Here is a 15,920-nt window from a genome sequence, read left to right as displayed (position 1 = left end):
GAAATGGGAAGATTCTAGAGTTCATGGGTTGATCATGATTAATGTTGAGGAAAAGATCTCAGTTATTCATTGAAACTGAAACTCAGGACACAAGATTGTTTTTACAGTCAGATTAATGCTAAGTAATGTATTTGAAAGAGCATCTGCAAGTCTTTTTATAATAATAAAAGTAGGAATATATTTTTACCCAAAGTGAAGTATAAACACTATATGAGATTTAAATGGTTTAGTGAAGATGTGAGAGATAAATTTGGGTTTAAAAGTTGGTATTTGGGCTTTTTTGTTTATAATAAATAATAAAATTAGTTATTTTTAATTTGAATTACACCTTCAAACTTCACATTTTTTTAATTGAATATTTTAATTGAATCCACAAAATTTATTAAAAGTGTAATTATATATTTAAAATTAATTAATTCTTTTAAGTTTTGCTTAATTGACTTTCAAATTTGATTTTTAGACTTCAATTACATCTTTAATTAAATCAATTAAATATAATAGAAATTTAATTAAATTCTTAAACTTAGTTAATTTTTTCAATTTAGATGGATTTGATCCTCAACTTTCTTTTCTTTTCGTTAAGTTTTTTTTTTCAATTTAGATGGATTTGATCCTCAATTTTCTTTTCTTTTCGTTAAGTTTTTCTTCAACTTATCTTGTTATATTATTCTAATTTAATTATTTTTCTAGCTTTTTGATAAGTTGTAACGAAAGATTTATCTTTTTGTATTTAGAAAATATTTTTGAATTTTAAATTTTGAATTTTATTTTAGGATTTTTGAACAAAAAATATTTATATTTCTAAAACAATTTTGGAGATGCAAAAGTGGGTTATGAAAAATAAGAAGTAGCAATCAAGTCTTTATTATTCAATGAAAGCAAGTGCATCGCAATGAAAAAAGCAAAGACAAATCCATGGCCTTACACATGCCACATTAAAAGTACAAATCACAAATGAATCTTTTTTATTTTTAATGGTGTCTCGTAGATGAACCATTTCAACGACATAGCTTGATCGCCTTGAAGAACAGGATGCGCTGCCATTAATTAGCTTTTCTGGGTAGGAGAGAATCTTGGGTCTTCCTGAAAAGCTTATGCTCGATATGCTGAGCAAAGGTGCGGGGAGGGAACAATGGTGGCTCAGCTTCAGTCACAGTCTCTGCCAATGGCTTGAGGATGATTTTCTCCTTTGGTGGCTCGCAAAAAACTGCCCATGAAATCCTTACCTTCTCCTTGTTAACAAGTCCCCTGTGAATAATACTCTTGTATTTTCCATTGCTCAAGATCTCAATAGTGTCACCAATGTGCATGATGATTGAGTTGGGGACACATTTTGCCGTTATCCACTTGCCTTCATATAAGAGTTGTAGACCGGGCACCATGTTGTGGAGTATAAAAGTGAGTGCACTTATATCGCTGTGAGCTTCAACCCCTAAGGCTAGATCTGGTTGAGGACACTTGGGGTAGTAGTTGATCTTCATTTGGAGTAGCAACTCTTCCAGACCACCGACCTCCTTTTCTAGTCTTCCTTCTTCCAATCCCAGGCCAAGTGACAGTACTGACAGAATTTTGGTTGCTAAACTTCTCAGCTGCCTTGCATACTCACTAGTGACTTCACTGCAAATTAAGTAGACAATTTTATGATATTAAATGTAAGTTTGGAGATGATATTACATATAAAAAATTTGACTTTACTAGCAATACTTGTGTTGCTTCCACCCTCATCTTTTCCTAGTAAGGAAAAACTGTAGAGAAATTGGGAAGCATAGTCAAGTTGGACGTGAATGTGACTGTGGGATACGGACCCATGTAGGATATGGATCTTGAGTCTGATTAACAGGCAATTAACAACTTAAAAAGAAGTATTAATTGTCTCAGAAAGATAAAGAAAACTTACGTGTAATCACTAGGTGTCCTAGGCCAAATGGAGATGTCACGCTTGTCCTCAGGAAAAATGAGATGGAAGAAATAGTCCTCCCACTCAAGCTGCCCACTTGCATTGTTAGCTAGCTTGCTTCCATACCCTTGAACATTTCCAGAAGCCTGATCATTAGCATGCTTCTCCTTTTCCTCAATAGGAAGATCAAAGAAAGCCTTTCCAGCTTTCTTGACACGATCAATCAAATCATCAGGAATTCCATGGTTAACAAGGTGCATAACACCCCACTCTTTAGCTGCCTTGACTAGCTCTTCCCTGCATTTCTCACGGACCACTTTGTCCTCAGATTCCATTTCCTTCAGATCAATGGTTGGAACTTGAGGCCCTTCAACTTTCTTCTCGTCTTCGAAAACATCGCGAATGCTAGTTAGCTCCTCCTGGGGCCGAATATATTCTTTTGGGATTGATTGAATCCCACTGCTTGACAGACTCTCAACTCTTGGAACTAGGAATGATGAAGTCACCATTATATAGCAACAGTACTCTAATCTTTTGCGAACACAATATCGTTTGATAGGATGCTGAGGTTTGAAGAAACGCTAAGCAAATATAAATAATAAGTTTATGGATGATGTTCTTATATAGGGACCACGATCAGAGATATATAGAGACATTGATCTGGGTCGGTTAATCACGTGATTAGACATTGTACCAGACTCTTTACCACAGTAAACAAAGGCTGATTTATCATGCAAGATTGGTTGACTGGAGGGTCAAAGGACGAGGGGTAGAGGGATCTCGAATGCCAGAGTATTTCTACCAGTCCTCTTGTTGTTCTCTTCTAGATGCATAGGTCGACAACATTAAAATTGTGTTTGATTCTGTCTCGCGAGCTGAATGTACGTAGTGGGTGTCTTAATTTGATCTCGGAAGCTCCAGATGTTTCTTTCGAATATTTCCTACAATTCTCATTATAGTTTCAATTCTCCGTCTTCATCTATTTTTAATTGACAATGATGAAGGAAAATGTGAATATACCATTCCTGAAATATCATATAAAAGAGAATTAACAAAATGAAATTAAAAAAAAAATAAATAAGGAATTGTATTCAGTAAAACAAGTTTAATAATTAAAGGATTTCTTTTCATCAAATACTATTTATCAGTTCTTTGATTATACAAGAACAAGGCTAATTAATTTATAAATAAATATCATAAAAAAAATTCAACATCATAAATTATCGTTGTCGACGCATCTCCTACACATCCTCAACAATGTATTACATATAAACATTATATCAAATTGTCTATTAAGATCTGTTAGCAAATCCTGAATAATAATTCTAAAAAAAAAAACTTGAAATCTCATGTAGTTGAAAATGACAACTTGAGGATGAGATGATTAAGTTCAACGACAGTAAGAATTTGAGTTTTTACAAATATTCAAACACCATTGATCATATAGATAGTGATCTTTCATGACATAATCTCAGAGAAAAAAGAACATGTGATAGAGAGGGTTATCGATTGAAAAATTGAGAGTTAGACTTATTTGAATCATGATTTTATTTAATTATTATATTGAAAATGGACAATATGATGTTGTTACTGAGTGAAAATTGAACCATGTAGGATTAGAAAAAAATCTTGAGAAATTAACTCTCAAGCTTTATGGTATATGTTCTACTAAAGAAGTTCTTTGTGATTGTTTTTTGTTTTTTCTATTTTTTTTTAATTTCAAATTATTTAGTTTTTGAGATAATATATCCATCTATTTTTATATATTGGGCGTATTTCCTCCACATACCCTTTAAGATTTTTTCACTTCCATAAGAGCTCATATATCAATAATTTTTCTCATATACCCTCTTGCTCATTTTTTCTTTTAATTAAAAGTGTCCCTTTGACCACCAAAAATAATTTAATTTTCAAACACAAAAAATATAAGAACTTTCAAGGACTTTACCAGAAAAAAGTAGCTTATAATAAGTTTTTTTTTTTAAGTGAAGCCATAGAACGTAGAAATCAGAGCCTAAAAAAATTAAAATAACCCAAAAAAGAAGAAAAAATAGACATTTATTACCAATAAAAAAAAATTAAATCCATGTCCTGTAAATTTATATTGTTTCGATCGGCATATATCTATTTTTGGAGATTTTACAAGTTATTTTTATGTTTATTCTTTTGCTTTGAGTAATGTTATATATGATTTAGAATTCTACATTTGAAAGCAAAGATTAATAAAAGGTGTAATTTGATCTTGAAAGTTCTCCAGACTTCCTTGCTTTCTCTTGGGTGCGCCAGAGACTCTCAAAAGAGGGCGAGCACTGTACTGCCAGCTTGGTATTAAGGCAACAAGTCCATTGCATGCAAAATCCAAACACATATTTTCTTGTCTATCAAAAACTAAGTCAGCAGATAAACATCGTACTGTGTTATTTTGGCACTAGTGGAACCCGACTGGCCAGTATTTCCCCTTCGATTTTAGGATGGATTAATGTCACAATTAATTATTAATTGCCGAGCAAGCAGCAAGTCCACCAAGTGGTTAATTTCTCTTTGGAAACTTTATTAATTGCTTTATGCGAGTTGTAAAGCTCCAAAAGCTTGGATTTTTGGATATTAACGAAGACATTAATTAGTTTGGGGCCGGTGGATAATCACGTGATGAGAGATCATACCAGATTCACTACCACAGGGAAGGCAGGCTTATTAATTAGCACATGCAGGGTTGGTTGACTGGACTGGAGGGTTCAAGCACGAGTGGAGAAGGGAACTCGATCGTGCCCTAACGCTCCTTTTTCTTCTTGACTTCTCATATATGCACTTGACAGACCTAACTCGATCAACAACACGCGCTAGGACTTCAATAAGGTAGGGTTAGGTATGATGAACTGTATAGAATAATTTATTTGTGAATTTGTTTGGATGTATCTTTGACTATTATAAAAATTAATTTTTGTTTTTTCTAAGATTATTCTATTTCTATGTATAATAATTAATTTGGTTAATTTGAATCAATGTAAAAATAAAAATAATTATTATTATTATAATTTTAAAACTTGACTAAGAATTAATCTGGTCACGAGTCGAGTTAACCATTGATCTTTTAATCTGGTCACGAGTCGAGTTAACCATTAATCTTAGTCAATGTATAGATAAAAATAATTATTATTATAATTTTAAAACTTGACTAGGAGTTAATCTGGTCACGAGTCGAGTTAACCATTAATCTTAGTCAATGTATAAATAAAAATAATTATTATTATAGTTTAAAAATTCGATTTGGAGATAACCCAAGATCACAGTAGAGTCACGAGTCGGGTTGATCATTGATCTGGGTCAATATAAAGATAAAATAATTATTATTATAATTTTAAAACTCAACTTGAGGACCAATTCGGAGCCAAACTTGGATCACAGGTAGAGTTGATGATTGACTTGGATTAATATAAAAATAAAAATAATTATTATAATAATTTTAAAGCTTAACTCTCTTTTAGTGTTTATCAAATATAAAATAAGACAAATTATTTAGTACAATCTAAAACACATCAAACACAAAATACAATATTGTCTAACATATTAAACATTATCTAATACTTTATCTTGATATTTAATTCCTTTTCTTTTGGACAAACAATATTTTAGTATAAATATGTAAGATTCTTGAGTTTGAGAATATTCAGTTGTTTGGCAAGATGAATATATATCTTTTGTCTTAACATTCTTGATTGTTTGATATCTAGAAAATTATTGTAACAAGATTTGTTTTTTTCCTCTGAAGTTATTAGCATAAATATGTAAGATTATTAAGTTTAAGAATCTTCAATTGTTTGGCAACATGAATATATATTTTTCATCTTAACATTCTTAATTATTTAATATCTTGAAAATTACTCTAACAAGGTATGTTTATTTTATTCATCGCATTGTTTTTTACTTGTGAAGTTATTAATATAAATATACAAGATTATTAAGTTTGTGAATCTTCAATTGTTTGGCAAGATAAATATATATCTTTTATCTTAATATTTTTTATTATTTGATATCTTGAAAATTACTCTAACAAGGTATATTTGTTTTATTAATTGCATCATTTCTTACTTGTGAAGTTATTATATATATATATATATATAAAAAAAAAAAAATTCTTGAGTTTGAGAATCTTCAACAGTTTGACAAGATGAATATATATTTTTCATCTTAACATTTTTGATTGTTTGACATCTTGAAAATTACTCTAACAAGGTATGTTTGTTTTGTTAGTCGTATCATTTCTTACTTGTGAAGTTATATTATAATCATAATTCATAATATTTAATTTTTTTATTTTTTACATGTCATATTTAATTTTTATTGGTGTTATATGTCTCATTTAATTTAACTTATATGATTTGCTTAAATTAGAAATATAATAAAAATATGATTTTTTTTTGTTTTCAAAAGAAATTTATATTTTGATTATATGGACTTGAACGTGGTAATTAAAAATCTACTTGAAAAGGTAGAAAAGAGAAGGTTTCATGTTCAATATATTCCATAATTTCATGTTTGATGCCTTTTTATAACTTTCATCTAAAATTTATGCATTATTTACATGAACGAAATGGCGCATTGCATATACATAATTGGAGATATTATGACATGTATGATCTGACAACTAACCTTATAATAGGTATCGTGGTCAAGAAGGTATGTTCATGTTCTTGGCTTTTTAGATTTAAGTCTATAAGTTAATGCTAAATGAATTTATTGAATATACTAGGCTAATACGAGAGTTATGAGAGTTATTCGTATTAGCCTTTAAAATTATTCAGTCTTATTAATTGATGCAAAAAAAAATTCAAAAAAAAATTCTGCTTTTTAAAGAAATAGTCTAACCCCTTTATTACCAAATTACAGGAGATCTATGTTTCACTTTTAGCAAAATTCGATTTTACCCAAAGCTTTAGGGTTAGTAATTATATTACAATTGCAATACAAACTAAAATTAGTGAGATTTTTCTACATGAATACATCAACAGTGTCAGATCAATTTCTTCTGATGTAAATATATATATATATATATAAAAGTGTTGTTAATGTTTTTTTAGTAAAAAAACAAATTAAACCATATAAGAGTTGATCCAATATAACTCGGTTGACTTATTGGATTAAAATGGATAACAGGTAAAAACATTGTTTAACTAAAAAAATTCAAAATGATAATTTTTTAAAATATTAAAATAATAATATATTGGATCAATCTGGATCAATTTAGATTAATATGTTAAATTTACAACCTTAACAATGAGACCATAATAACCTCATATAAAATAAATAAATATAACCTATAAAAACTAATTTTCAATTAACTCAATATTAAAAGATAAAATTAAAAAAATTAATTAAAAATTTATATAAAAAAAATCATTCGAGTAAGTTGGAGTTAACTTATAAAATTCACGACATAAGTCATGAGACCAATATGACTCCATAAAAAATAAATTAAAACAAATTGTAAAGCACAATTCTTAAATAATTCAATGTTGAATGATAAAATTAAAAATATCAATTAAAAATAACCTGAATTAACCTCTCAAACTCGTGATCTGGATCATGAGATTAAGATAACCTCATAGAAAGCAAATCAAAAAAATAATTTGGGTTGCCCTATCAAACTTATAACTCTGGTTATAATACTAGAATAACTTTATATAAAGTAAATTAAAATAAATTATGAAGTACAATTTCTAATTAATTCATTATTAAAAAATAAAATTAAAAAAAAATTATTTTGATAAAAAAATAACATGATTCAACCCATGTTAACCCACAAAATTTATAATACAGGTCATAAGATATGGATAACCTAATAAAAAGTAAATCAAAATAAATTATAAAACCTAATTTTTAATTTATTTCATATTAAAAAAATCTAATAAAAAAATCGTGTAAACTAAATTAATTTACTAAACCTCAGCACGGCTTCTAAAATTGAAATAATATAGAAAGAAAACCACGCCGAATGATGAAATTCAAGGATATATATATATATATATCACCATGAATAGTGTTTTTTTAAATATAATTAATAAAGTCTTCTAATTTTGTCTATACATAGGCTGACAATGTAGAAGGATGGGCTAAATATTTTGTGCAGAAGTTGAAACACACCTAGAGCCCAAAGCACTCAACCCAACCCAAACTAAAAGTACGTAACCGTAGCCTTTGCAACCGAGCCTAGATCATGACCACCATTCGTGCCCCATGTGCAAAAAAAAAATCCCACAAACGAGCCCATTACTCCACGTGACGACACGTATAAGAGCACGTAATCATACCACCAATGCACTCATCGGTCCGAAACAATGACATGGCAGATTTTGTAAGCTGCACGGGCTAAACAAAAACACAGTATTTGATCTTTTGAAAAAGCCGTTACATTTCCCTCCACACATTTACCCATCGCCTTATCCTTTTCCAATTCTCTTATATTACAAAAACGACACCCCCGTTAACCAAAATCCACGTTACAAACTCTCACCAGAAACCACACCACAGAGTAACCATACTGTTCTTTTTCCCCTTCTGTTTCAATGGCTAGCAAATTAGCCTTCAATTTGACATCTCCTCGAGTCTTCACTGCTCCTATTCAAAAACCAATCATCTCTTCATCTTCATCATTGCCATCCTTATCATCTCCTTCTTGCTCCACCAGGGTTCAACTCAATGGAAAACAGTTTTCTCTTCGCGGAAGAATGCTTTGTCTTCCTACCAAGGCCACTGCTGACCAGCAAACTGGTTTGTGTCATCCTCTCTTTGAACCATGCATGTTGCTTTTAAATTTTGTCAATTATACTACTCTTGTTTTATCACAGTTATTTGTTTGCTTGTTCTATTAGAGATTAATTGATCAACCATTTTTTTTTGTTTACATAGTTTAATGACATTTCTTCTGATTTGGTGCTTTGATTATAAGTGAAATTCATCAATATAAAATAAAAAAGAAGGCGGCAAAGGAGCATTTGCTGACTCCCAGCATTCTTTTTCAGATCAAGTCCAAGAAGATGACATGGATGATGATACGATCCTGCAATATTGTAGCATAGACAAGAAAGGCAAGAAGTCGTTGGGTGAAATGGAGCAAGATTTTCTGCAAGCGCTACAAGTAGGGAGAATCAGTATTTTCCTTTCTTTAGTCTGTGTTCTTCTCTCTCAAATGCATAATGACTGTACAAAGAACTGGTGTGATGAAGTTTACTTCTGTGCCCTTTGTAGGCATTTTATTATGAGGGGAAAGCTATAATGTCAAATGAAGAATTTGATAATCTCAAGGAGGAACTAATGTGGCAAGGAAGCAGCGTGGTTATGCTAAGTATGGGCTTTTCATAATCAAGTCCCAGCAGCCCTATTTGTTTATGGAACTAGTCCTTCTGAATTGGAAAAGTTTTTAACACCTATTTCCTTTTAATTAATGGCTTTTGATGTATTTCTATAATGCATCACAGGTTCTGATGAACAGAAGTTTCTTGAAGCCTCTCTTGCTTATGTATCCGGGAATCCAATCATGAGTGATGAGGAGTTTGATAAACTGAAGATCAAATTAAAGGTTGTTAATTTCACTTGGCTATTTTCATGTCTCTGCGTACTTTTCCACATCTATCACCACACCAATTTTAAATTTCAACTACACCTGTGCTTGACAGAATGCAAACAAAAAGTTTGAAAGAATTCAGTTATCATTCATCATCCTCTATACTTCAGTCATTTCAGATCAATTTACAACATCTTTCCAACTATAAAATGTTTGCTGCTTGAATTGATATTATGCTGCTAGTTCTAATTATAAAATGTTTGTCATAATTGTCATACAGACAGAAGGCAGCGAAATAGTTGTTGAAGGTCCTAGATGCAGTCTTCGTAGTAGAAAGGTGCGTTTGTCTATAAATATTTCGTTACTTCTTCTGCTCCTAATTCTGGGCAATGACCATGCGCACTACTTTGTATTCTGGACAAGTAATCTCTGCATGTGTTCCTAACGACAAGCAGGAATTAACCTAACACGTGCTGCTAACTTTCTTCCCACAGGTTTATAGTGACCTGTCTGTTGACTATTTGAAGATGTTCCTGCTGAACGTCCCGGCAACTGTTGTAGCACTAGGCTTGTAAGTAACAAATATTCTTCTGTCTCTTGAAAGAACTAAAGCTCTTGGGTAGAATCTGTTAAGAAAATACACCTAATAATTAATTAAGCCTTCCCTTCCTTCTGATTGTTTATTGTGTGTACGTTAAGGAGGCTCCTTCCAAATCTTGGCAAAAGTTTTAATTGAAGATTTTGATCTATTTTTCTAGCAACTGGTGGGATGTAATTTTCCTTGGGTTGTCTTGACAGGTTTTTCTTCTTGGATGATCTCACTGGTTTTGAAATCACTTATCTTTTGGAGGTAAATCACAATTTCCTCTCAAGACTTTATGATTAAAGCACTGATCACCGGTGAGACTGGATTGATTGCTCGTCGTTCTTTCATACTAGAGAGATACTTTTGCACTTACAAATGGCCTGTCAAAAAGTTTAAAAAATAAAATAAAATCATTACTTGGAGCTTCAATTGATCTTTGACATTTCTATGATTTTGTTAATTGATGCGCTGCAGCTCCCAGAGCCGTTCAGTTTCCTTTTCACCTGGTTTGCTGCAGTGCCCCTTATTGTTTGGTTAGCTCTGACACTAACAAATGCGATTGTGAAAGACTTTTTGATCTTGAAGGTAAAATTTGCGCTAATATCTCTTTTCCTAAGACTCTAATAAGCAGCAGCCACATAGTGTCAACAAGCTGCACATTGCAGTATTACTGATGATGAATCCATGTTTATAGGGCCCCTGTCCCAACTGTGGCACGGAGAACGGCTCCTTCTTTGGAACCATATTGTCTATTTCAAGTGGCGGAACATCCAACACCCTTAAATGCTCAAAGTAAGTTCCATGTTATTTGCTGACCACATTGCTCAATGGACCTTGTAACTTTGATTAGTAAAGTTGCTGCAATATTTTGCTTCAGTTGCTCAACTGAATTGGTGTACGATTCAAAAACACGCTTGATTACACTGCCAGAAGGGAGCGAAGCTTGATTAGAGGTAAATACCGTCTACCCTCCAGTCTGCTTAAACTCTATAGTGTCTCATGCTTGATACTTGATATAAATCGCTAGGACTCAAAACGTTGTTTCAGTCTTCATCCTTGAAGAGACAATATGCTCTGCATCATGGTAATATTCATGGCTATCGAATGCAGGAACTGTCCATTTAAGGGATATGCAGTACAACAGCTACTAACAAGTTTGGCAGCGAAGAGCTTGCCTCACGCAGACATTTGGCAAACAACCGTGGAGGAGAGATTTTCAGTTGCTGTGTAAACTGGATTCTATCCTAGTGATTGTGCTAATATTGTATATGCAAGTATGTACATGTTTTATATATACATCGACCTATCACAGGCTTGTTAATTAGAAGCTGAGAGCAGTTTGTATGTTATGAGCTCTATAATCCGCTGAGTGTGTGCTGGAATAATGAATTATTCTCTTGCTGTTATCATTGGCAAAAGGAACACCACAGTTGCTGCTTGGCTGGGTTTTTTTTCCGGCACAGCTAACACCCAATACTAGAAACTACGACAAATCTAATGTTTTCACAAGTTCATCGATTGCCTTGTGCCAACAGTTTGTAAGCATAACAATGCCGGAACGTCAAGCGCAACTTAAAGTATTTCTTCATCATTTATCCATGAGAATCCATACACTTGAAGAATCCCTAAAACATAAAACTGGCTTGGGGTCAGCTTCACTGTTCAGTGAAAATGGTTAATATATTTTTTTAATCATTAAATAAAAACTCTTAGCGAATTGCTCTGATGAGAGATCACCGGTTTGAACTCCTCTATGACAAATATTCTTTGTAATTGAATATTATACTTTTAAGAAATCATATTTGTAAGATGGCTTGTTTAAAATATATTGGCGTGAATGATAATCAAGTTCATGTGCCCAAGGAGATAGGTGAATATTTCTAGGCTTGGACTGCCGGTTCGACTTTTATGGTAAAATTTATGTTTATTGGCTCACTTTTTGATTTTCTTTTCCATTTGTTTTATTTTATGAGGGTGTTTGAGAATATTATGTTACCATATAATTTGCCAGTAAAAATTTTTTTATAATTACTTAAAAATAAAAAAAGCCCCGTGCATGGAATTTTTTCTTCTTTTATTTTATATTTAATATGTTTTTATTGATTTTTTATTTGTTTGTTCTTTTTAATTTTATTATTTAATATTTAGTTGATCTGAATTGTTCTTTATATTTAATTAATCTCAACCTTGTATTTATTTTATTTTTGAAAGGAAAAGGATATTATTTAATGTTTTTTTTTTATCATTACATGTATTTTCTAAGTTAACTTGAATTTCTTTACTATGTTTTTTTCTTGAAAAATAAAATAAAATAAAAATAATAAATATTAAAAAAATAATCAATGTTCTCACACATAAAAAGAAATCTAAAACTAATTAAAAATCCACAAAATATATAAAAAAATCACAAAACAAGGTTGGCCAAAACTAATATAAAATTAGTAATTTTGTTGTCAAAACTTCATAATCCAAATAAGGATGAATTGAATTCCTTTTATATATGGATTAAATGTATTAAAGTTTTCTCTTGATGCTCCAAAAAATCCATAAGTTCAATATTAGCTAAAACTAGCATAATTAGTTCATTCGGCATTTATTTTAAATCCTTAGACCTCATGATAGATTCATTTAGAATATGTAATGGATCCTTGATATTTATGAATGAATACATTTACAACATGAAATGAATACTTAGTGTTCATGGATTGAACCACATTACCAACATTTACATCACCAACAAAGTTAGTGCTTGGTTTTTTCTTTTTATTTTGGATTTAGATTTAAATATACTATAGAAATTATTTTTCAATTTTTTCATGTTTCTTAGAAAATAATACGGGTTTTTATAGGAATTTTAATATAGTTTTTCTAATTATTATATGCCTAATATAAATAAAAAAATCATAAAAGTTAATAAACATAGAATTTATTTATGTTATTTAACAGTCTTAATATATATTTTATATAATTTTATCACATTTATTAATATTATTTCTTCAATCATATACAAAATATTTGTTTCTTCTTCAACTATATACAAAAATAAAATAAAACACTTTATTTTGTTTCTTCTTCAACTATATACAAAAATAAAATAAAACACTTTATTTGCATGTTTCATTTTAAATTTGTTTTCAATACCATAATAGAATTATTTTTAAGAAACAATGCTTACAATTTATAAAATATCATTAATCTTGCGTTTCTGTTTTTTTTATTATGTTATTAAATAAAAAATAGTTTTAAAAAATATAAATTCTCACATGGAGTTTTCAAATTTAATATACCTGATCATAACCATGCCAAAAAAAAAACCCAAACAATTTTTTTATGTTTCAGAAAAATTTGGTACAACTTGTGGGAAGGCTAGGATAGACAAACCATAATGTGATAATATTACAATACTAGCATTCTTACAGAAGTTCATTGTAACATCCCTTCGGCATTCATATTCCAAACACAATCAAAATGAAGTATATGGACACCTGTTCTGGTAACAATAGCATCAATCCACCATGAAACTCTAACAAATGCTAGCCTTTCGAAAATCAGTTACACAATGGCATTGGTACTCCATTTATAAAAATTCTTCCACATCACATGATTGCTACGTCCAAGTAATCTCCGATCTACAGCATGGGGACAAAAACAATGAGAAACCCAATATTACGCTTTTGGATGATTCTGCAAACTAGGACATTTTAGTTTTACCTGGAAATTCAATTCGGCCAATGCCTTGAGATCATCTGGTCGTCTCCCACTTGAATGTGTCATCCCCACCTAAAAAATAAAATGAAAGGCAATGAGGTAGACAACCTTCAAAAAACAATTGGGAAATTTCTGTATACATGTGTGTTTAAAGTAACTTTTGTAGGATGCAATTTGTTTGAATTAATGAGTGGGGCTGTATCCCCAGAACTCTGGCAGGTAAAACATGGCATAAGATAGTTCAGAACTAGGAAAAGAATAGGGGATTCGGGGAAATAGAAACTTCAGTTAAAAAAGAAGCACATACCACTCTCAACACAAAACGGCCATGTTTATCAGGATAAACAAAAGCAAATGACAGCTTTGCATTTCTTCTCCTTGCCTCTGGAGCAACCTCTTTGACCTGATAAAGAAAAACTAGAATTAACTACACAGAAAAATTGTTCTCTCAATCATTGATGGGAAGGTCTTTGTTTTTTCTTTTTCTTTAACCATCTTATTTTAGAAAGGGGGTAAACAGGAAGGATAAGAACCAACATACAAGATCAGTTAACTCGCGAAGTGTTGCATCTTTCCATGTATAAATTTGAACCTCATCTTTTGGTTCCTTGCCTCTCACTGCAAAATCTTCTGGCTTATGATGACTTCCAATCTGCAGAAAATTAGAATGAAAATCAGATACAAAGTGAATTCATCAATTGAGTAAGTGATTCCATTCAAGCTTGATGCTTACTCACGAGGTCAGATAATATTTGATTATTTCAAGTTCGTGGCATCTATTCATGAATAAATCACAATTCAAAAAATTGGCTGTGTTATTACTGATCTCTGATCTGATTCCAAGCTATTTCTTATGAATCCAAAGGTGAGATTGCTCAAACTAACTCTAAATTGAATGGCAGAATGATCCTTGAAGAGCTTGATATAGGAGAAGGGCAAGAAAAAGAAAATGAGGGAAAACCCCTTAACTAAACCTTACTTCACGCTAAAGGTAATAGCAAAGCAAATTCCTTTGCACCATAATATAATCACCCACAGCTATATACATTGTTGGTTCAAAGAAATAATGTTCTTTGAACTGGCTACCTGCCTCCAGTTCTTTTAGAGCCTTCTTTTGGAAGGGAAAGTTACCATCACCAATACCTAATATCCAAATTCTTTTGAAATTCATGAAATATATCTCACGAACCAATTCCAATGAGTTTGGTAGCTTTCCTAAGGGAATTTTCACTATATTTAAATCAATTCCTGGAATTTTCACTAGAATCCACAGCTTCTCTACCCTAGTACCTACACAGATTGCATCACTCCAATTCTCAACTAAACCCTAAATCAAATGCCTTAACTTCAAAATAAGGCATAACCAGATGCTAAACAACTAGACCCTAGAATTTAAAAAAACAAAGGCACCTGCGGTTATTTACCCATTTCAGAAAACAAATTATGCATGCAGTTGTAGCTTTAAATTACTTTGAGCAGAGCAAAATGAAAAGGAAAAAAAAATAACACCTTTCTTAGCATTATATAACACTAAAAATCGAAGTCGAAATCTCTATTAAAAAAAAAAAATTGCAAGTACCTTAGTGAAAACTCGAAGCAATAAAGGACAAGTCTGCATTTTCAACAAATAAAAAGCATAAATATCAGTCCACGACTTCAAAAATATACACTATTGAAAGAGAGAGCAAACAGTACTATATAGGCTAAGGTAGACCTTTTCACGATCGATTGGTTCGATGCGGGGACGAGGAGGAGGAGGTGGAGGATGGGCCCGGCTGGGAGGAGGAAGGGGTCTGGCATGGGCTGCGCCACCACCCATCTCGCCGTCTCTGTCTCTGCTGCTCTTCTTCTCCATTCACTCTCTCTGCTTTCTTTTTTCCTCGCTTTGAAGAGGTAAGGACGAATACTTCAGTTTTGAAACTTTATTATGGGCTCTCACCTAGGTCTATCGTCTTTGGTGACCCACTTTTTGTTTACGGGCCAATTAATTTCTGCTAAGCCTAAGCCCCTCTCTTTAGATTTTTTTTCTTTTCTTTTATCTATGTATATATATATAATTTCATATTGAATTGGAATTGGTTTAAAATGTCTCGAATAAAACTATTTTTTTTTTTTTTTTGCAAACTAGGGCTTGGTCTAGCGGTGGATGGGGGCTTGTCTCCTTCCAC

The 15,920-nt window shown here is 31.6% G+C and overlaps 3 protein-coding genes across 4 annotated transcripts; 1 reads left to right on the top strand and 2 right to left on the bottom strand.

The window, feature by feature from the left end:
• Nucleotides 1-944: 944 nt before the first annotated feature.
• LOC105132195 (leucoanthocyanidin dioxygenase-like) lies at nt 945-2,485 on the bottom strand. The gene is made up of 2 exons (XM_011035540.1): nt 1,898-2,485; nt 945-1,617 (listed from the first exon to the last, which is right to left on the bottom strand). The coding sequence occupies exons 1-2, from the start codon at nt 2,404-2,406 to the stop codon at nt 1,044-1,046; spliced, it is 1,083 nt and encodes a 360-aa protein (XP_011033842.1). The 5' UTR covers nt 2,407-2,485; the 3' UTR covers nt 945-1,043.
• Nucleotides 2,486-8,366: 5,881 nt separating this feature from the next.
• On the top strand, nt 8,367-11,462 carry LOC105132194 (PGR5-like protein 1A, chloroplastic). Of its 2 annotated transcripts, none has more exons than XM_011035539.1 (11): nt 8,367-8,665; nt 8,917-9,032; nt 9,143-9,239; nt 9,373-9,473; nt 9,739-9,795; nt 9,953-10,029; nt 10,257-10,308; nt 10,519-10,629; nt 10,739-10,836; nt 10,922-10,997; nt 11,208-11,462. In XM_011035539.1, exons 1-10 carry the CDS (start codon nt 8,461-8,463, stop codon nt 10,989-10,991), a joined length of 984 nt encoding a protein of 327 aa, XP_011033841.1. In that variant the 5' UTR covers nt 8,367-8,460; the 3' UTR covers nt 10,992-10,997; nt 11,208-11,462. The 2 variants fall into 2 exon arrangements, with proteins under 2 accessions (XP_011033841.1, XP_011033840.1); XM_011035538.1 differs by having other exon boundaries at nt 11,155-11,462.
• A 1,953-nt stretch (nt 11,463-13,415) lies between these two features.
• Nucleotides 13,416-15,671, bottom strand: LOC105132193 (histone deacetylase complex subunit SAP18-like). The gene is made up of 6 exons (XM_011035536.1): nt 15,467-15,671; nt 15,332-15,364; nt 14,294-14,404; nt 14,060-14,155; nt 13,756-13,824; nt 13,416-13,673 (listed from the first exon to the last, which is right to left on the bottom strand). Exons 1-6 carry the CDS (start codon nt 15,605-15,607, stop codon nt 13,641-13,643), a joined length of 483 nt encoding a protein of 160 aa, XP_011033838.1. The 5' UTR covers nt 15,608-15,671; the 3' UTR covers nt 13,416-13,640.
• Nucleotides 15,672-15,920: the final 249 nt, after the last annotated feature.

Source organism: Populus euphratica, unplaced genomic scaffold (genome assembly GCF_000495115.2).
Source record: "Populus euphratica unplaced genomic scaffold, PopEup_1.0 scaffold39.1, whole genome shotgun sequence".
Classification (NCBI taxonomy): Eukaryota; Viridiplantae; Streptophyta; class Magnoliopsida; order Malpighiales; family Salicaceae; genus Populus; species Populus euphratica.
This window is presented reverse-complemented; position numbering and strand designations above follow the sequence as displayed.

Excerpts from the sequence above, each read along its gene's own strand:
- LOC105132194 (XM_011035539.1), top strand. The coding sequence starts at position 8,461 with ATGGCTAGCAAATTAGCCTTCAATTTGACATCTCCTCGAGTCTTCACT. Across the intron at positions 8,666-8,916 it reads CACTGCTGACCAGCAAACTG|ATCAAGTCCAAGAAGATGAC; the intron begins GTTTGTGTCATC and ends ATTCTTTTTCAG. Across the intron at positions 10,837-10,921 it reads AACACCCTTAAATGCTCAAA|TTGCTCAACTGAATTGGTGT; the intron begins GTAAGTTCCATG and ends ATTTTGCTTCAG.
- LOC105132195 (XM_011035540.1), bottom strand. The coding sequence starts at position 2,406 with ATGGTGACTTCATCATTCCTAGTTCCAAGAGTTGAGAGTCTGTCAAGC. Across the intron at positions 1,618-1,897 it reads AGGACACCTAGTGATTACAC|TGAAGTCACTAGTGAGTATG; the intron begins GTAAGTTTTCTT and ends CTTAATTTGCAG.
- LOC105132193 (XM_011035536.1), bottom strand. The coding sequence starts at position 15,607 with ATGGAGAAGAAGAGCAGCAGAGACAGAGACGGCGAGATGGGTGGTGGC. Across the intron at positions 15,365-15,466 it reads AACCAATCGATCGTGAAAAG|ACTTGTCCTTTATTGCTTCG; the intron begins GTCTACCTTAGC and ends TTGAAAATGCAG. Across the intron at positions 13,825-14,059 it reads GCCGTTTTGTGTTGAGAGTG|GTGGGGATGACACATTCAAG; the intron begins GTATGTGCTTCT and ends TTTATTTTTTAG.